The sequence below is a fragment of the Lissotriton vulgaris genome, chromosome 1_1, assembly GCF_964263255.1.
Source record: "Lissotriton vulgaris chromosome 1_1, aLisVul1.2, whole genome shotgun sequence".
NCBI classification, from domain to species: Eukaryota; Metazoa; Chordata; class Amphibia; order Caudata; family Salamandridae; genus Lissotriton; species Lissotriton vulgaris.
Window position 1 is genome coordinate 1481824468 of NC_141685.1, and position 17352 is coordinate 1481841819.

The 17352-nt window shown below is 45.3% G+C and overlaps 1 protein-coding gene across 1 annotated transcript in view; it reads left to right on the top strand.

Moving 5' to 3' along the window:
- The window catches only part of DNAJC2 (DnaJ heat shock protein family (Hsp40) member C2), a 321120-nt gene that overhangs the window by 196573 nt on the left and 107195 nt on the right, over positions 1 to 17352 (top strand). The window contains exons 12-13 of the mRNA XM_086967334.1: positions 2734 to 2803; positions 14460 to 14644. Of these exons, the coding sequence (XP_086823460.1) occupies positions 2734 to 2803; positions 14460 to 14644 (255 nt within the window). The remainder of the gene's footprint in view (positions 1 to 2733; positions 2804 to 14459; positions 14645 to 17352) is intronic.

The following is a 17352-nucleotide window of genomic DNA, read 5'->3' on the forward strand; positions in this document are numbered from 1 at the left end:
AGACCTTCCTTTCTTCCCAAGATAAGATGGTTCCATCTTTCCATGTTGGCCACACCATCATTTTGCCCACCTTCTTTCAGCCTTCTGATCCTTCAAGAGGGGAAGAGAGGCTCCACCGTCTGGATCCAAAACGTGCGCTTTCCATTTACTTTGATCGCACCAAACAATTCCGGGTGGAGGACCAGCTCTTTGTTGGTTATGTGGGCGCTAAGAAAGGTTGGGCCGTGCACAAACGGGCCATCTCCAGGTGGGTTGTTTTGTGCTTCAAAGCCTGCTATTTGGCAAAGGAGCCTCCACTGGGCGCCCCTTCCATCAGGGTGACGGCAGCTACCACTGCTTTCGGACGGGAGTCCTCCTTCATGACATCTGTCAGACAGCTATGTGGGCATCGCTGCACACCTTCACCAAACATTACTGTCTGGACAGCCAAGTAGGGAGAGGCGTCTGTTCTGTTCTCCAAGAATTTCTGGCGTGAACTTAGTTCGCAGACCCACCTCCGGGCTTGGTTTTGCTGGGGTATCTATTCTAAGGTAAGGCATCCATAACTAACTGTTTCTTTCAGATGAAGAAGTTACTTACCTTCGGTAACGATATATCTGTAAGAAACATAGGTTCGATATAGATTCCTTACCGCCCCACCTATCCTCCCTCTTCTGCTGACTGAGTTCTAGGGTTAAGGACCTTTCAGGGCCCTAGCTTTGTGCACCTGTGGTCAGTGTCTTGCATGGCTCTGTGCTTCTGGCGTGGAAAGTAGTGTACAGAACTGACGTCACGCGAGGATGGCATCTAAGTAGTTATCCAGTATTAGGGGTATCTTTCATAGATTTACATGCCTGGATCATTCCCCGTCGTATGAGTGGGAGTCCCCGGTACATAAAAGAGTAATGTCATAAAGACATATACATAGTAATAGGCCAGAGGCCTCTCATTAGTAACATATCCATGTCCTTTTGTAAAAAGGACCAAACTTTGGCCAAGAGCCAATCCGATATCACCTCCCTCTAGAACCTTCGTGGAAGGAGCCCTAGTCCCTCAGATTTTCTACCGCACGTCGTGCTAAGGGAGTGTCCTCTGAGCTCTGCTCAGCTTCTTTGTATTTCTGGATTTTTTTCCACATATTTGTCTCAGAATTATCTTTCTGTGAGGAATTTTCAATTTAGTCATGGCTGATACTCCAAAAAAGGTGTTTTTCAGACCTTGTGCTTCTTGTGGCAAAAAGAGGCTTCATGTATATGACCGGCATGAGGACTGCCTTTACTGTCTCTACCCTGACCATTCAGCAAAGGAGTGTAAAGTCTGTCGCACTTTTTCAGCCAAAACTCAAGGATAAAGAGGGCCACCTGCTGATATGGCTTCAGAGACTCAAGGACAGGGATCAAGCAGTCTCTTCAGGTGAGAGGGAGTGTTCCATTAGGAGTATACACCCTTCTCCCAAAAGGCCTAGAACGTCATCCCCAGGACCATCTTGCAGCCACCTCAAAAGAAGACGCCCAAGTCTTCAGAGGTTCGTTCGAAGGCCATTGCTGTGAAGGTTTCTCAACAAGACCCTGCCTTCAAGAAACCTTTGGTGACGTCTTCAGCTCGGCCTGTGACAACGTCGACAGCCACTATTTCCACGTCGATGGCATCATCTTTAACATCAACGTCGACGACTACTACATCCTCGTCGCCGACGGGTAGGTCTGTTCCATCTCTTATTGTTATTAAAAAGTTGTTGACGAAGCCACCGTCGGCAAGTGCCTCATCGTTGACGAAGTCAAAATCGTCATCGTCGACAAAAGTGCCTTGGACGTCGACGACCACCTTATCGTCGTTGACGAAATCGTCATCGGCGATAAAGGCTCCATCGACGACGACAGGTTCATCGTCGACGAAATCATTGTCATGGACGAGCCAGTCCACGGCAACACCAGCGTTGACTAAGCAGTCCACGGCGACACCAGCGTCGACGAAGCAACCATCGTCATCGAAGAAGACACCGGTGACGACGTAATCTGGGTTGATTGTCGACGTGCCCCCGTCGATGACCGGTAGAGTCTCCTCCCTTGAAGTGTACTTATACGCACTTCAGGATGACCACGCACACTCTCACGCCGGAATTGGCCCCGCCGAGCAGAGGTGATATCTGATTGGCTCTTGGCCAAAGTTTGGTCCTTTTTACAAAAGGACATGGATATGTTACTAATGAGAGGCCTCTGGCCTATTACTATGTATATGTCTTTATGACATTACTCTTTTATGTACCGGGGACTCCCACCCCGACGACGGGGAATGATCCAGGCATGTAAATCTATGAAAGATACCAATACTGGATAACTGCAGTTACAGGTAAGTAACGCATTTCTTACCGGAGTCGACCGACGCCACCTTCTGACGCGCAGGTGTACTGCTGATGAAAGGTTTTGCGGATCCAGTCTGACGCCTGGGGGTAATTCTAAGGTCCGGAATATATAACTAACTTATGTTTCTTACAGATATATTGTTACCAAAGGTAAGTTACTTGTTCTTTTGTGAGTCAAGTTATTTACTCGAAATGTGCGAACTGTATTTCATTATAGAAAGTGTTTCAATCCGTTCTCACTTTGCCGTTTCAGTGAAGTGTTCAATGTTCCATACATTCATACCCATGCAGTGTCTCACTTAATTTAAATTTGTTTCTGATGAAAGATAATATTCTCATATAATGTGTTTTATTTACGTAATTTAATGATTCTCACTTTTTTTTATTTTTAGTTTACAGTCGTTAAACGAGGAACTCTCATCTTGTTTAAAAGATGATGGAAAGTCTGTTGTGGAAAGACAGGTAAAAGAGAAGTAGGCAATCCTTTTCAATGTAGTAGATGCATCTTTGTCTTCCTGTTCCACCCCTTCACCTAATCAAAGCAATTGGCACAAAAGAATATTCATGCAGCCTTTTCGTGAGGGTGGTCAGTGGTTAGTGGACAGTGTGGGTTGTGTGCAATTTTGTTTACCACTGGTGTCCCAAGGCCACCACTACTAAGACCCTCCACTTGGAACCAAGTTATTCCCTTTGGGCACACCCCTCTCCAGTGTCCAGGTACTGTTTATTCTAGTAGGTGATGGGGTTTGAAACCCGGATACCACATGACCTAATTAATACAAATCTGTACATTGAGTATCCAGCCAGTGCTATGGCTTCAGACACATGTCCTGCAGGTCAGACTGTCAAATACTTGGACTTGCAGAGACATCTTCCACTATAAGCACAAGAAATTCTACACATTATAATAGATGAATTATGTTGCCAGATCTTGGTTCTACAGTTTGTCATAATATTTTATCTGGCTTCTACACAGAAGAAGACCTTTACATGAGCTATTATCAGCTCTGTCTACACATTTGATGTTGGTATTCTTCCTTAAAAACAGTACCTCGATCAGAAGCCCTAATTTCTGATAGTGAGTTAGGTGATGAGCTTATTATAGATGTCATCCTGCATTCACAGGATTCCTGATTTCAGATTGCACGTGTGAGACAAGGACTCCTCAACGAATGGCCACAGGAAGATGGGAGTTGCAAGTATCTAGTGATGTTTCACACAGGGTGAATTCCTTCAAATGCTGGAACAAGCAGAATGTTTTGTAGTAGACATCACTCAGTCCACAGGCCCAAGTGATATCACAACTGATGTGTTGTGTTCCTGACATTGCACACCTGCAGGGGTTGACAAAATATGGACTGTGGCAGAAACAGCCTTAGTGTGTTCATACTAAACGCAGTGAGTGTATGACTGAAATGGTATTATACACTTGAAAACAGTGGTATAAATGTGAGGAGCGGAGGTAAAAAAAAGCCTAAAACTTCATTAATAATTACATTGTTTGTTATAGATGGGAATCATTTTTTCACCATGCCATGAACTTCAGGCTGAGAAAACAATGTAAACCGACTTAAGTTGCAATCTTATAGAATAGAAATATTTTACTAGTGGAAGACCGGCATGGATTTATTTGTGACAAGGAACATACAAATTTCCAACATTTAGCATTCAGGTTCCCACAGCTGGGAAATGTGCTAAGGTTAAAGTCATTATCATTTCATTCATACTAGAAATTATTCAGAAGATCAAGACATCTGCTATTGCAGTTCATCTAATTGTACCCACTCGGGCATAGGAGTTCTAGTTCACATAGATAAATGAGATACTTATTGCACTGCACAAGAAATTTCAAGCACATCCCTGATTGTCGACTATAATGTAAAGGGATCTACTACTGATGTCTGGCACAGTGAAGAACATATTATTTAATAGATAAAAATCTGATTTGTCTGTATTAAGCACTGTTTGGCAGCATGAACAGAATAAAAGATGCAGTGCATTGGATCACAATCCAGTATTCTACTTATTAGGAACTTGGTAAAACAAAGATAATGTGGACATTATTAAGAAGTTCAGCAGCATATCATTTAAATCATGTGGTAACAGAACCACCTTTTCAACAAGTGTATATTTTTTTCTTGCCTCTTCTATGTGGTGGTTTTTGTAATTAATTTCACTTTGCTTGGAAAAACAAGTGATTGTCAGCCTTTGGCAATCAATGCTGCATTAATTTTGATGCATAGATTGAAGATGGTGCTAACCACATGTAACCTAGATAAATAATTAAGACGGATTCACAGTTTCATGTGAATCAAACCATTGAGTTACTAATCTTCATTGTAGATGCACAGGCTACAGCAGAGCAGAATTCCCAGAGTAGTTGTATGCAAGCAGGAGATGATTTGTATCAGAGGAAAATAACACCAAATGAACAGCAATCAGCAAAGTCAGACTCATATGTATCAGAGCATCTTACAGGAATATAGGGAACCTATTTCAAATCATAAGTAAAAAATATTCCAGAAGTGTTTGGAAAACAACAATATTCTGGCTCATACCAAGGCATCACCTTGGAGTTATTCATGCACACTATTATTATTCTTTTTTTGCTACAACTTTTATTGCATTTGAGAACACATTGAGGCCTGGCCAGCCGGCATATAAATGCATAATAATATTCAACACAAGTCTTGATGATAGCAGTAACTCGTAAAAAGAAAGAAAACGGGCACAGTCATTCAATACTGGTCCCCCCAGAGCCCACATGTCGTCAACAAGCTCCTAAATCAAGTATATTAGTAAATCGTAGTTCATGCCCTCAAGGCCCAGCCCCGTATGATTATATTTCAATGTTAATTTGGGTCGTGGCGTGTTGTGCTGGTGCCAGAATTATACCCCAATAATATGCCGATCTCTGCCATATCTAATTTTGGGGGCAGCCCCTGCTTGAAAGAAGTCAGTCTCTAATCCCATACAGTGGTCCAGTGCTTTCAAAAATACTCCTACCAATAGTGGCGTATCTGCTTTCCACTTGTGGGCAATGTCCCTTTGGCCAGCATAAGCTCCAAAAATAGAAGATGTCGCCTATAGTGATTTCCGACAGTTGCCTCCGGTCTAAGGATCGGCTTGGGGTCAAAGGGGATCTCTTAAGAGAGAACCTTATACATGCACATTTTTGATGCAATACTGCTGAAGCGCATTTATAGAAATGGAGTCTCTAGTTGGTATGCACCCTTTCTAAGTAGGGACCACCGCTCTAATCAGGGTAAGTCATACACACACTAAATATAACCTGTGCTCAACCTCTGAGAGTGTGGAATAGAGCAGGCAGGCTTACCTAAACGTGGAAATTACACACACACACTCACAGTAACCCCATGAAAACACCACAAAAAGATTACACTGTTTTTTTAAAAAAAAGACAATTTTATAAATAAATCGAGACCAAAAGGACAAAAATCCAATAATTGGGAGTTGAATTATGAATTCTTAAAGAATAAAGAGTATAGCTCTTAGAAACAGTAAGGTCCTATGGGGTTTATCTGGTCGTGCTGGACAGGGGAAAGGTAATCAGTTCAGGCCGACTGCGATGGGGTGCAGGCCGGGGACAGGAGCCACGCAGGCCCTGTGAACAAAGTACCTTGATCATGGTCACAACAGCGAGATGTCAGGTACAGATGAGTAATGCTTTAATTTTCTCCACACATTGATGGCAATGCGTCGAGGAATAAGCACAGAGCCGAGACACGTTGGTTCTGAAGTGTGATGCAGTGGGTTTCTCCAAGCAGTTGAGGGGATAAATTGACCTCTCCACACTGCAGCAACAGCAATGTGCAGTTCTGATGAGTAGAGTTCTCGAGGCGATGCGTTGGTTCAGATAGCAATGCCCCTAACCTACTTACACAACAGAGTCTATGTGCCGGTTCTGCTACACACAGGCTCGAGATGTGTTGATTTTGCGTTGATTTATCTAGTGCAGGTATCTGGGTCCACTTCCAGTGAACTATGCACAGGAGCAGGAATAGAGATTTTGATAACCCTGAGTCTCAAGCAATAGGAGGAAGGCCAGAAAACCCTTGGAGATCACTTTGGTTGCAAGACAGAGACCGGCTCTCCTTCAGCAGGGTCAGAGAGCTGCAGGGCAGCACAGCAGGAAAGCAGGTCTTCCAAATCTGCAGTCCAGCTGAGTGTCAGTCCTTGATGCAGCACAGCAATTCTTTTGACAGACGTTAGTTACAGGGCCAGATGTGTCTGATTTGGTAGGGTCAGAGCCTCAGTACTTTATACCCAGTTGTGCCTTTGAAGTGTGGATGACTTCAAAGAAGGGTTCTTGACGTCACAGAAGCCATTTTTTCCCATCTCTGCTCCTGGCTATCAGAGGGGGGAGGAGGTTGCGGGGAAATCGGCCATTTGTGTGGGGACAGGGCACTGCCTATTCCGGTGGAAGTGTCAGCCCCTTTCTGCCCAGGAAGAGCTATCAGAAAGCAGGTAATTTTTCAGACCCATGTGATCTTCCTGTGTTTTTGGCTGTCTAGAGGAAATGCACAAAGTGTAGCTATCACGTACTGCAGACGTGTAGTGAAGAGGACTAGCTGTGGACACAGCTGTAAGAGCAGAGAAATGTCCACTTTCTAAAAGTGGCATTTCTCAAACCATCATGTTAAATCCAACTTTATCAGTAAAGAAGATTTAAAATTACCATTCCAAAGAAAAAAACATGACACAGCAGCTACTCCTTTTTCAACCAGAATTACAGTTTAAAATTTTATTCAGGATTTTCCAATGTGACTCTTTGAGAGAGTAGGCCTCAGGGTAATGAAAAACTAATTTTGGGGGTTTTCACTACCAGGCCATACAAAACTGAACAGTACATGTCCTACCTTTTATTTAAACAGCACCCTGCCCTCTGGGCTACCTATGGCCTACCTTAGGGGTGACACAAGTGTACTAAATGGGAGTTTAAGGCTTGGCAAAGGATTTTCAATGCCAAGTTGAAGTGGCAGTAGACCTGCATACACAGGCTCTGCAGTGGCAGGCGTGAGACATGTTCTAAGGGCTACCGGTGTGGGTGGCACAATAAGGTGCCGCAGGACTACTAGTAGCATTTAATATGTTGGCCTTGGGTATATCGTATACCACTTTACAAAGGACTTACAGGTAAATTCAATATTCTTTTGCCTTTTGATGGCACCCATCTCTGTGGATACAAGGCGGACATGGTGCTGGAGCGCTTTAAGGATTCATGGGCTATGGCCAAATCCTTGGGCCTTTCAGTGGCCAAATGACCCCAGTCTGCCTTTCTCCCCTGTCGTGGCTCCGCACCAACCATATCCCAGCCACAAGACGGTACAAGTTCAGCAACCTCTGTAAAGCTCGTTCCAAACCCATGGTTTTGGGTGGGCAATGGTTGGGTTAGTTTAGACACACTCAATTCGGCAACCTCCACCTTCAAACCTTCTTAGTCCGGCCCTTCCAGATCATAGACTGCCAGTTGGTGAATGGATCAGCCATCACCTCCACTACTGGCAGAACATCACTTCAGACAGGTGGGTTCTGCAGATAGTCTGAAGGGACTATCCCTCCCTCCCCTTCAAGACTATCCCTCCCTCCAGGTCTTCAACTTACAACAGGATAACTGAGGATCAACAGACTTTGCTTCAGGAGGAAGTCCTGACTCTCTTGGCCAAGGAAACTATAAAGAGGGTTCCGGTGCCAGGCGTAGGTTGTGGTTGTTATTTCCACTAGTTTCTGGTCCCAGAAAAAACAGAGGTCATCGCCCTTTACTAGATCTGCGAGCCCTCAACTACTTCCTTAAAAAGTAAAAGTTCAAGATGCGCACTCTATCTTAGGTCTTGTCTGCCCTGGATCCAGGAGCCTGGATGGTTGCATTGGACTTGCAGAATGCCTATTTTCCTATTCTTAACCTACCTGCTCAGCGGTGCGAACTGCACTTTATGGTAGGCCACGAGCACTTTCAGTTAACCGTGCTTCCCTTTAGCCTTACCAGCACCCTTTCACCAAAGTGACGGCGGTAGTTGCAGCTCAGTGCGCAGGTCAGGGGTGCCAGTCTTGCTGTATCTCGACAACTGACTGTTGAAGGTGGTCTCACCCGAGGCTGACATCAACCACCTCCAGACTATGGTGCACCTCCTGCATTCGCTGGGGTTCACTATCAATGTGCCAAAGTCACACCTGATTCCCTCTCAGACGCTCCCTTTCATCATAGCGGTTCTGGACATAGTGCAGTTTCGGGCCTATCCTTCAGAACGGCTAGTCCAGGACACTAATGTTTCAGCCTCTATCTTGGATTTCCGTGAAAATGACTCTAAGGATGCTAGGTCTCGTGGCCTCCTTCATCCTGCTAGTGAGGCATGCCAAATGGCACATGCAGGCTCTGTAGTGGGACTTTAGGTTCCAGTGGGCGCAGCATCAGGGGAATCTCTCAAACATGGTCCAGATCTCGGAGAGAACTGCACAGGACCTGCAGTCGTGGCTAAGCAGCCACGATTGGATCAGAGGCAGACCCTTCTCTCTTCGCCAACCGACCACACAGTAGTGACAGATGCGTCACTCCTGGGATGGGGCTGCTATCTTGGAGAGGTGGAGATCAGAGGTCTCTGGTGAAATTTGCAATCCAATCAAGGGAAAGCTGGTACAAGTGTTCATGGACAACACCATTGCCATGTGGTACTTCAAAAAACGGGGGGTGGGGTCATGGACTCTTTGTCTTTGTCAAGAGGCCCTACGTCTCTGAACATGGCAGGAAAAGCAGGGCATGTCCTTGATGGTTCGACACCTGGCAGGTTCTCTGAACGCCAGGGCGGATGAACTCAGCCGTTGATTCCTAGCGGATCACGAATGGAGGTTCCTTCCGGAGGTGAAGCAAGGTCTCTCAACAGTGGGAGAGCCTTGGTTAGATCTGTTTGACTCTCCGGAGAACACGAATGTTAGCAGTTTTGCACGCTGGCGTTTCCAAGGCAGCTCTCACTAAGAGACACTTTTCGTTTTGAGAGTAGCTTAGGTCTTCTACATGCCTTTCCGCTCATACTACTCCTGCCCAGAGTGCTCAAGAGGATCAGGAGCTACTGGGCACAAGTCATTCTTTTGGCACCAGACTGGGCACAGAGAGTCTGGTATCCCAAGCTTCTCCAATTGAGCATCGATCCTCCAGTCAGGCTGCCCCTTGGGTAGGTTTTTACACAGCAGCATGGAAGGGTTCTCCACCTGAACCTGTCAACTCTACGCCTTCTTGTGTGTAGATTGAACGGCAGCAGTTGATAGCAGTAGACCTTCCTCCCAAAGTTTGCAATTCAATTTAGGAGGCCAGGCGGCACACCGCCAAGACTACATTCCTGCCGGTGGAACACATTTAAAAAATATTGTACAGAAAGTTCTATTGATCCTCTTTCTGCTTCTACTTTTTGTTTTGACCCTTACCCAGCAAGGCTCTGCACTGGGCACTCTCAAAGGGTTCCATCCGTCCCTGTTTGCCTTCTTGAGGCTGCCGGGCCAATGGGGGAGGTGACTGAAGAGGAATGGCCACCGAGCTCCCCAAACCCCCCCCCCCCCCCCCCCTCCACCCCACCACAGCCAGCCCCACGAAAAACATGCACATTGAAATGGCACATTACTGTGGACTGGGCCTTGCCATGCGATAGCCTAAAAGTCCCCCTTGAGCCGCCTGTCCCGCTTCTGACGTGGCCAGATCCCCCCCCCGCTTGGGTTCAATTTTGATCAGCAAAGGTCTGTGCCTCTCGGTACAGGTGGCACAGTTCGCACTGCCTAAGACTATGACCGCACACTGGGCCCAGCTAAAGTGCATCTCTGGGGAAAACAAAGCCCGGAAGCCTTGGCGTCCTCCTCCATGTCAAACGTTTTAACAAGGGGGCCTACCATGTCCAGGAGCGTGTCCTGGCATAACCGCCTAGAACGGTCAATAGGCTTCTTGGGGTCTTCAATGTATTTGGCCAGGAAAGTGGCCATCCCTGCGTCGATCTCTGGAGTGACTGCAACTTTCCCTTCCAAAAACGGGCGGGGACACTCCTGATTCCTCACTTCCTGATCTGTGGGCTTGCAGAGCCTGCTGGCTTCATACTTAGCCACCTAGGAGCAAGGACACAACTCAAAAGAACGTGGGTGCATAAGGTCCTCAAGTTCATGAAGATCGGATTGCGAATCAATGGGATCCCTCATGGGGGCACTGGGACCCACTGGTGGGAGGGCCGATGGCCTCCCAGGCCTATCCTGATCAGAATACCCCTTGAAACCTGTTGGCGAACCATCAGGGGGAGGGTGGCTGAGAGGGAGCATCCTCCGGTGGAGGGGAAATAGTAGGAGGATTAACTTGTTGGGGAGCTTGGGGTTGAGTCCCTAGGAAGGCTTGCTTGAGCCTGTCAAAGGCCTCCATATCTACCCCATATCCACCCCAGAATCATGAGGGCGTTTGCGTGGATTCTCAGAAGGGGGGTGGGGCAGTGGCCGGCTCCAGCGGTAGTGGGGCGGAGGTCCGAGGCAGATCTTCCCTCTGTGAGAGGGGTTGAAGGCAATGTTGCGCCATCTCAATGAGTCTCTTCTCTAGAGGGGCCCCTGTGTCTAAGCTCGCCCTAAAAATGGAGGTGTCCACTGCGTCACAAAATTCGGCAGTGACTGGAAAATACTGGACGCCCTCCTCATAGTAATCGCCATAATCCTCCATGAGGTAAGTAAGAAAAATACTGGGGACCGGCAGCAAATATTAGGTGGCCACCCACCAAGTAAGAGGGATAGGTAAACACAAATTGGGAGGGGGGAGGGGGGGTGGGCCCTAGTCAAACCTGTTATTGAGGCAGAAATAGAAACATTTGAGCCAGAAGCCCTGCAAAGGATGGGGCAAGCGCACACTGCAGGGCGGCTCTAGACTCTGTAAGCAAAAACAGGTTTAGGTAGAAGTTGTTCCTTAGGTCTGGTGGCATTCAAGATGTGCCAGTTTGCGTTTATTATTTGTTGTATTTTGGCATACATGGTAGAATGTCTTGTCACGAATACCAGTTTGGAGTTTGGCAATTTAGGTTGAGGAGTTAGCAAATGTTGTCTTTCAAAGAATCTTGCTCCCTTGTATGAGTAACGAACTAGACGCTTGGGGTAACCTCGAGTTATAAACTTGTTTTTCATGTCTTCCGCTCTTTTATCAAAATCTGCTACCGATGAGCAGTTCCTACGAACTCGTAGGAACTGGCCAAATGGAATGCTGGATTTTTGTGTCTTGGGATGGTAGCTGGTGTAATGTAATAATGTATTACGTGCTGTGGGCTTGGCGAACAAGTCCACATTGAGACCATTATCCTTACTTAATATGCTGATGTCTAAGAATTCGACTCTGGTTTGACTAGATGTAGCAGTGAAAAAGATGTTTTCATCACATAAGTTTAGCCACGATACAAAAGTAGAAAGATCATCAGCTTCTGAGGTCCAAATAAAAAATATATCATCTATATAGCGAGACCATGTAGAAATGGACTCACTAAAAGGGGCGATGTCGTTGTAGATATATTTTGACTCCTACTGTGCCATGTATATATTGGCCACAGTTGGGGCACAGGAAGCCCCCATACTTACACCTTTTCTTTGCTGGTATAGTGAGCCATTGAAATCAAAGGTGTTTTCAGTTAACACTATGTTGAGACAGTCCAAAATGAAGGATTTTGAGCAGTCTACATTAATGGTTTCAATGAACCAAGATACTGCTTCCATGGCTCCAGATTGTGGTATATTAGAGTACAATGCCTCTATATCCATGGTTACCATCCATTGAGACTTAGAGTTAAAATCTAGATTTTCAACTACGTTGATAATGTCTCTGGTGTCTTTGATGTGCGATGGAATGCGCGGTATGTGTGGCCTGAGAATGGTATCAATATATTTAGACAGAGGTTCTGTTATGGACCCAATGGTGGTAACTATTGGTCTGTACGGTGAATCTTGGCTGTTTTTGTGAATCTTTGGGACTCAATATATGGCTGCCATTTTGGGTTGTTGGACATTGAGGTATTGCCATTCTTTCTCACAGATAATGTTATCATTGAGTGCCTTCGTCGTTAGTGCAGGGATATTGGATTGTACCCTTTTGGTAGGGTCTTTTTTAATTGGGGTGTAATGAGTTTCGTTGTGCAATAGTTCTTCCATTTTGTATATGTATTGTTTTGTGTCTAACACCACAATTCCCCCACCTTTATCGCAGCACTTAATAGTTCTATCATTATTAGTTTTTAGTGCTTGCAATGCTTGATGTTCATCATGGGTGATATTAAAACTAGGAGGTGGGATATATTTAATGGCTGTTGTTAGTTTATTGAAAACTACATGCTCGAATATAGCTATTTCTGGAGAGACTTGTTCCAGCGAGGGTAAGAAAGTGGACAGGGGTTTTAGACCTGATCGATTGCTTACTGGCTCTAACTCATGTTTGGTACCTTCGAAGAAGTTCTGAAGCCTGATCTTTCTGAAGAAGCTCATAAGATCTTTAAAGAGCTCAAATTTGTTAATTGTAGAATGCGGGACAAAGGAGAGGCCTTTAGTGAGTAGTTTTTCGGTTGCAGAGTTTAGCTGGTTGCTGCTTAGATTGAATATAGGTATCTCCTTTAGTCGCGCCAGTACTGTGCATGTCGGGTCACTAAATACTGATTCGGGTTCGGATACATGTTGGAGGCTTCCTGGTAGTTTTGAGGTGGAGGGTATGCATGCATCTGTGGCCCTGGGTATTGTTGATTTGGGGGCGGGGGATAGTGTTGGTTGTGCTGTTGAAAATTTCCCCTGAATCTGGGCTGATATCTGGGTTTCCAGCGTCCCTCTGCATTGCCTCGCCTGGCTAAAAAAGGCCTGGTACCTCTATTGTAGCCTCCTCCTTTGGTTCATTGTACCTTGATCTGTGTCACTATTGGCACCTTCATTATCAGAGCCCGAGGTGTCTGAAAACGTGGTCACTTTCTTAGGCATGTGTTTCTGGTTAGATTGGTCTGAAGCTTCACCTAAAGGTTCAGGTTGGTAAAAGTTGTCTGCCAGATGGGGTAAACTTTTTCTTGGCTAAAATACTGAACATCTTTTTTGAGTTTGTCCATTTTTCTTTTTAAGAGCCAGTCACTATATGATTGCATTTCTTTTTCCATCTCTTCAAGCTTTTTTACGGCAGTCTAGCCTTGGAATGAGTGAAGCACTAGCCATGGTCAAATACTTGTACTGCAACTCTACCATAAAAATAAGTGGGGACAGTGACTAACACTGCCACAAAGGGAAATTTATCAAATACATTCCATAACATTTAAAATAAATCTTTATTTCATTTTATTTTTAGAATTAGTCATATTAAATGTCTAAATGTTATTTTTATGTAGATATACAAAATGTGAATGCAGTATATTAAAGATATTTTTTGATGTAAATTAATTATAAAATAATACTCGATTTGCATCCATGTTTGACCAATGATACTGTCAGGGTGAGAGGGGACTTAACATGTCATTACTTCTAATCTCGAAGATCTTGGTGTCTAAATGAATATAAAAGTGTTATTTTTCTAAATTGTGTCGGATTTTGTTATTAAGTGTCTCATTTTTTGACTGTGTGCAACAAATGCCTATCGCTCACCTCTGATAAGGCTAAGGCTGCCGATCACTCTACCACAAATAGAGCACCTTGAAGTTGTTACAGCAAGCATCCTGTACACTAGTGAGGGATACACAGTGCACCCCATTTTGGTACACTATATAGAGAGAGCCCACTTCCTACACCTTGCTTTATCATTAATCCAGATTAAAGTCTGTGTGTTATCCTAAATTGAGGAGAGGGTGCTTTATGGTCAGATGGGATTCTTGATTGAAATGTAACAAAACTAGATTTGGCCCTTTAGTTAAAGAGCATCTTTGGTATAAGCTTTGGACCAAATATACAAACATTGGAAGTAATCAATTCTTATTAGTTAGTAATGTATGCCCATTACATTAGAAATTATGCCCTCTAAATAACAGAGCCTGCCCATCTGAGAGACATGGTGTGTTTGCCCTTCCTTTTGGAACGGAAACAAGTATTCATATTTCAGAACTGTTGGAAATTTTTCATACTGAATATCTTGGATGATCTTTTTCAGATCCAAGAAGTAAACGCACAGATTAAGAAAGAAAAGGAGGAGTCAGAGGCTCGTATGCGCCAGGCATCAAAGAGCTCTGAGCAGTCATCTGGAGGAGGGGGAGGAGGTTCTAAACATTACCCAGAAGACGACTTACAGTTATTAATCAAAGCTGTGAACCTCTTCCCAGCTGGGACAAATGCAAGGTATTATCTTCATTGAAATGATATGTCATGTTAAAGCAACATATAAGGTGTAGTCGAACAACCACACATTATTTTGTATCTGTAAACAGATGTATTCTGTAGTTTACAAGTTAAAGAGCCTAACTAGACGATTTCATAAACTAGTTTTGTCACTTGTTTCCTCTACCATGTTCAGTGGTTGAGACTTTAGGGATAACTCATTTTCATTTGCACTGGAAAAAGTTGCTAAGGTTCTTAACAATTATTTTACTACCATTACAGTCACAACTGGATGTGCTAAGGGTGTAATATAGGAAGAATTTCTTTATTATTGATATTGAGAAGACATGTTATACCTTGGGGTGAGAAAAGTTAAATTTTATTTGGTTTTTAGATGTATATTTTTTTAAATATTATTTTCATTGGCATTTGTTAAGTTACAAACTTTCACGAACACAAATAGCAGTACATTGCTTGGTAATCACATCATCAATTGAATGTACGTATCACCATCATAGACACGTTTTATATCTGTGCAGACCCAAATACAGTACGTAGAGTTTTGTGCACACGGTTTAGCTTCCATTGCAACAAGAGGCACCTCAGTATAGTAGGCCAGACATTTACCCCACATTGCGGTACAACATAGAAGATATCATTTCTTAATGTCCATATTAGAGATCATTGGTATCTAGTGTGTTTAACCAGTTGACAAACGTGTCCCAAATGTCCCTGGGCCTTGCTCGTGTCGGCATTAACTCCCAGAAGCACTCCAGCTGGATCTTGCACTGAGTGACACTCACTATCCAACCTTTTGTTGGCGGGAGGGGCGCCCTCCAATGCAGAGTCACCTGGCGCTTTGCCATGAGTAATAGCATAGCCGTTAACTTCCTCAGTTTCGGAGGCACATCTGCGATGGCGCCCAACAAAGCCACCACCAGAGTGGCAGGGCAGTTCCTGACCGATGTTGTGTATGTGGTGTAGGGTCTGCAGCCAGAAATTGGCTATGGGGTGGCATTGCCACGCTACTTGCAGGAATGTTGCCTGTGCAGCCCCACAGCCCCAGCAGCAGTCGTCAGGCTGCAGCCCATGCAGTGCAACTGTATCGAGGTCCGATATAAGCGGTGGATGTACTTGAAGTGAATCAGTCTAAGATGATAGTTAGGGGATAGCCTTTCCATTTGACCGCAGATAAGCTTCCACTTGTCATCTGTGGCTTCCCTCCCTATGTCTTCCCCGGGACAGCGAGTGGGTGGTTGCGCTGTGTAATATTGTATAAGCGAGTGATTAGCTTGCAGCCGTGTTCTACCACAAGAATATTTTTGAGTGCTGGAAGTGTGGGGAAGGGCCCGGAAACGTGACAAACCGCTGCTGATGGGTCTGCGGGGTCGCACATTTGCTGCATCGTTAGGAAGGTGTCGCCGTGGAAAAGGTTCCTGCCCACCCGCAGCCGATGCGTCAATGCCCGTTCCTGTGTCTGGCAGTCTCGGAGTGGGGGAATCTGCGGGTTGTTGTCCAGTGGCATGGAAGGAGCATAAAGCACCTCCAATTTCGCTTGTTTGCGCAGGCCCATCCATGCCCATCTCATCATTTCTACAGTGTCTACTTCATTGCGTGGGCGCTTATATGGCTGATATACAGCAGTTGATATACAGCAGTGGCAAGTGGAAGCGGCAATGCTTTATCCAGTTCAATGGCCACATGCGGCTGAAAGGGCGTGGGGTGTGTCCAGTGATGTAGGAACTGCGCCTGCGCGCTGTAAGCGTAAAAAGCAAAGTCAGGAGCCGCAAGCTCCCCCCCGAGCCTGTGGGAAGGTGAGTACCTCCCAGGATATCCTCGGCTGTCGCCCCGCCCATGCCAGTTCAATCATTAGGGATCGAAGTTTTTTTTTAAAGGTGTGAGGTGAGTGGGATAGGGACATTCACAAACAGGGACAATAGTTTGGGCAAAATTACCATTTGGCCACCGCTATTTGTCCTATCAGGGACAATGGGAGCGTCTTCCAGAGGCGCACCCTCTGTGATCCAGTCCACCGCCCTACCGTAATTCTCTATCCATAGTTCATTAATATCATTGCTTATCCATATTCCCAAATAGCGCGTTGGTCCTGTCGCCCAATTGATAGGGTAGTCTGTTTCAAAGTGCTGGGTCCCGGTCGTCAGGGGGATTATGACTGATTTATCCCAATTCATCCTTACCCCAGAAAGTTCCCCATAGTGCACCAGTTCCCTCGTCATAGGTGCTCAATTCTCTTTGGGGTCTACCACATACAAAGTAATGTCGTCTGCATAGAGTGATACAGTGAGACTTCTGGTAACCCTATTGCTACGATGTGTGTGATGCTGTCTAATATGGGCGGCAATCGGTTCAGTAGCTATGCCTTAGAGTAACGCCAATAGGGGGCAACCCTGTCTAGTGCCTCTCGTGATGGCCATGGGACCTGAAATCGGGCCATTCACCTCGAGGCGTGCCGTGGGCAAAGTATAGAGCAGTTTTATCTGTTGTATAAAAACAGGGCTGAGGCCTATTCGCTGTAGCAGTGGAAAAAGGAACCCTTATTTCAATGAATCAAATGCCTTAGTGGCATCCAGGAACGCCACTATCGCCGGGACATGTGGTGCAAGGTAATGCATTAAAGCAAACCGCGTCCGGAGGTTGTGAGATGTGGCCCTCCCTGGAATGAAGCCGGACTGGTCCGGGCGTATAAACATGGGAAGCAGTGGCTGAAG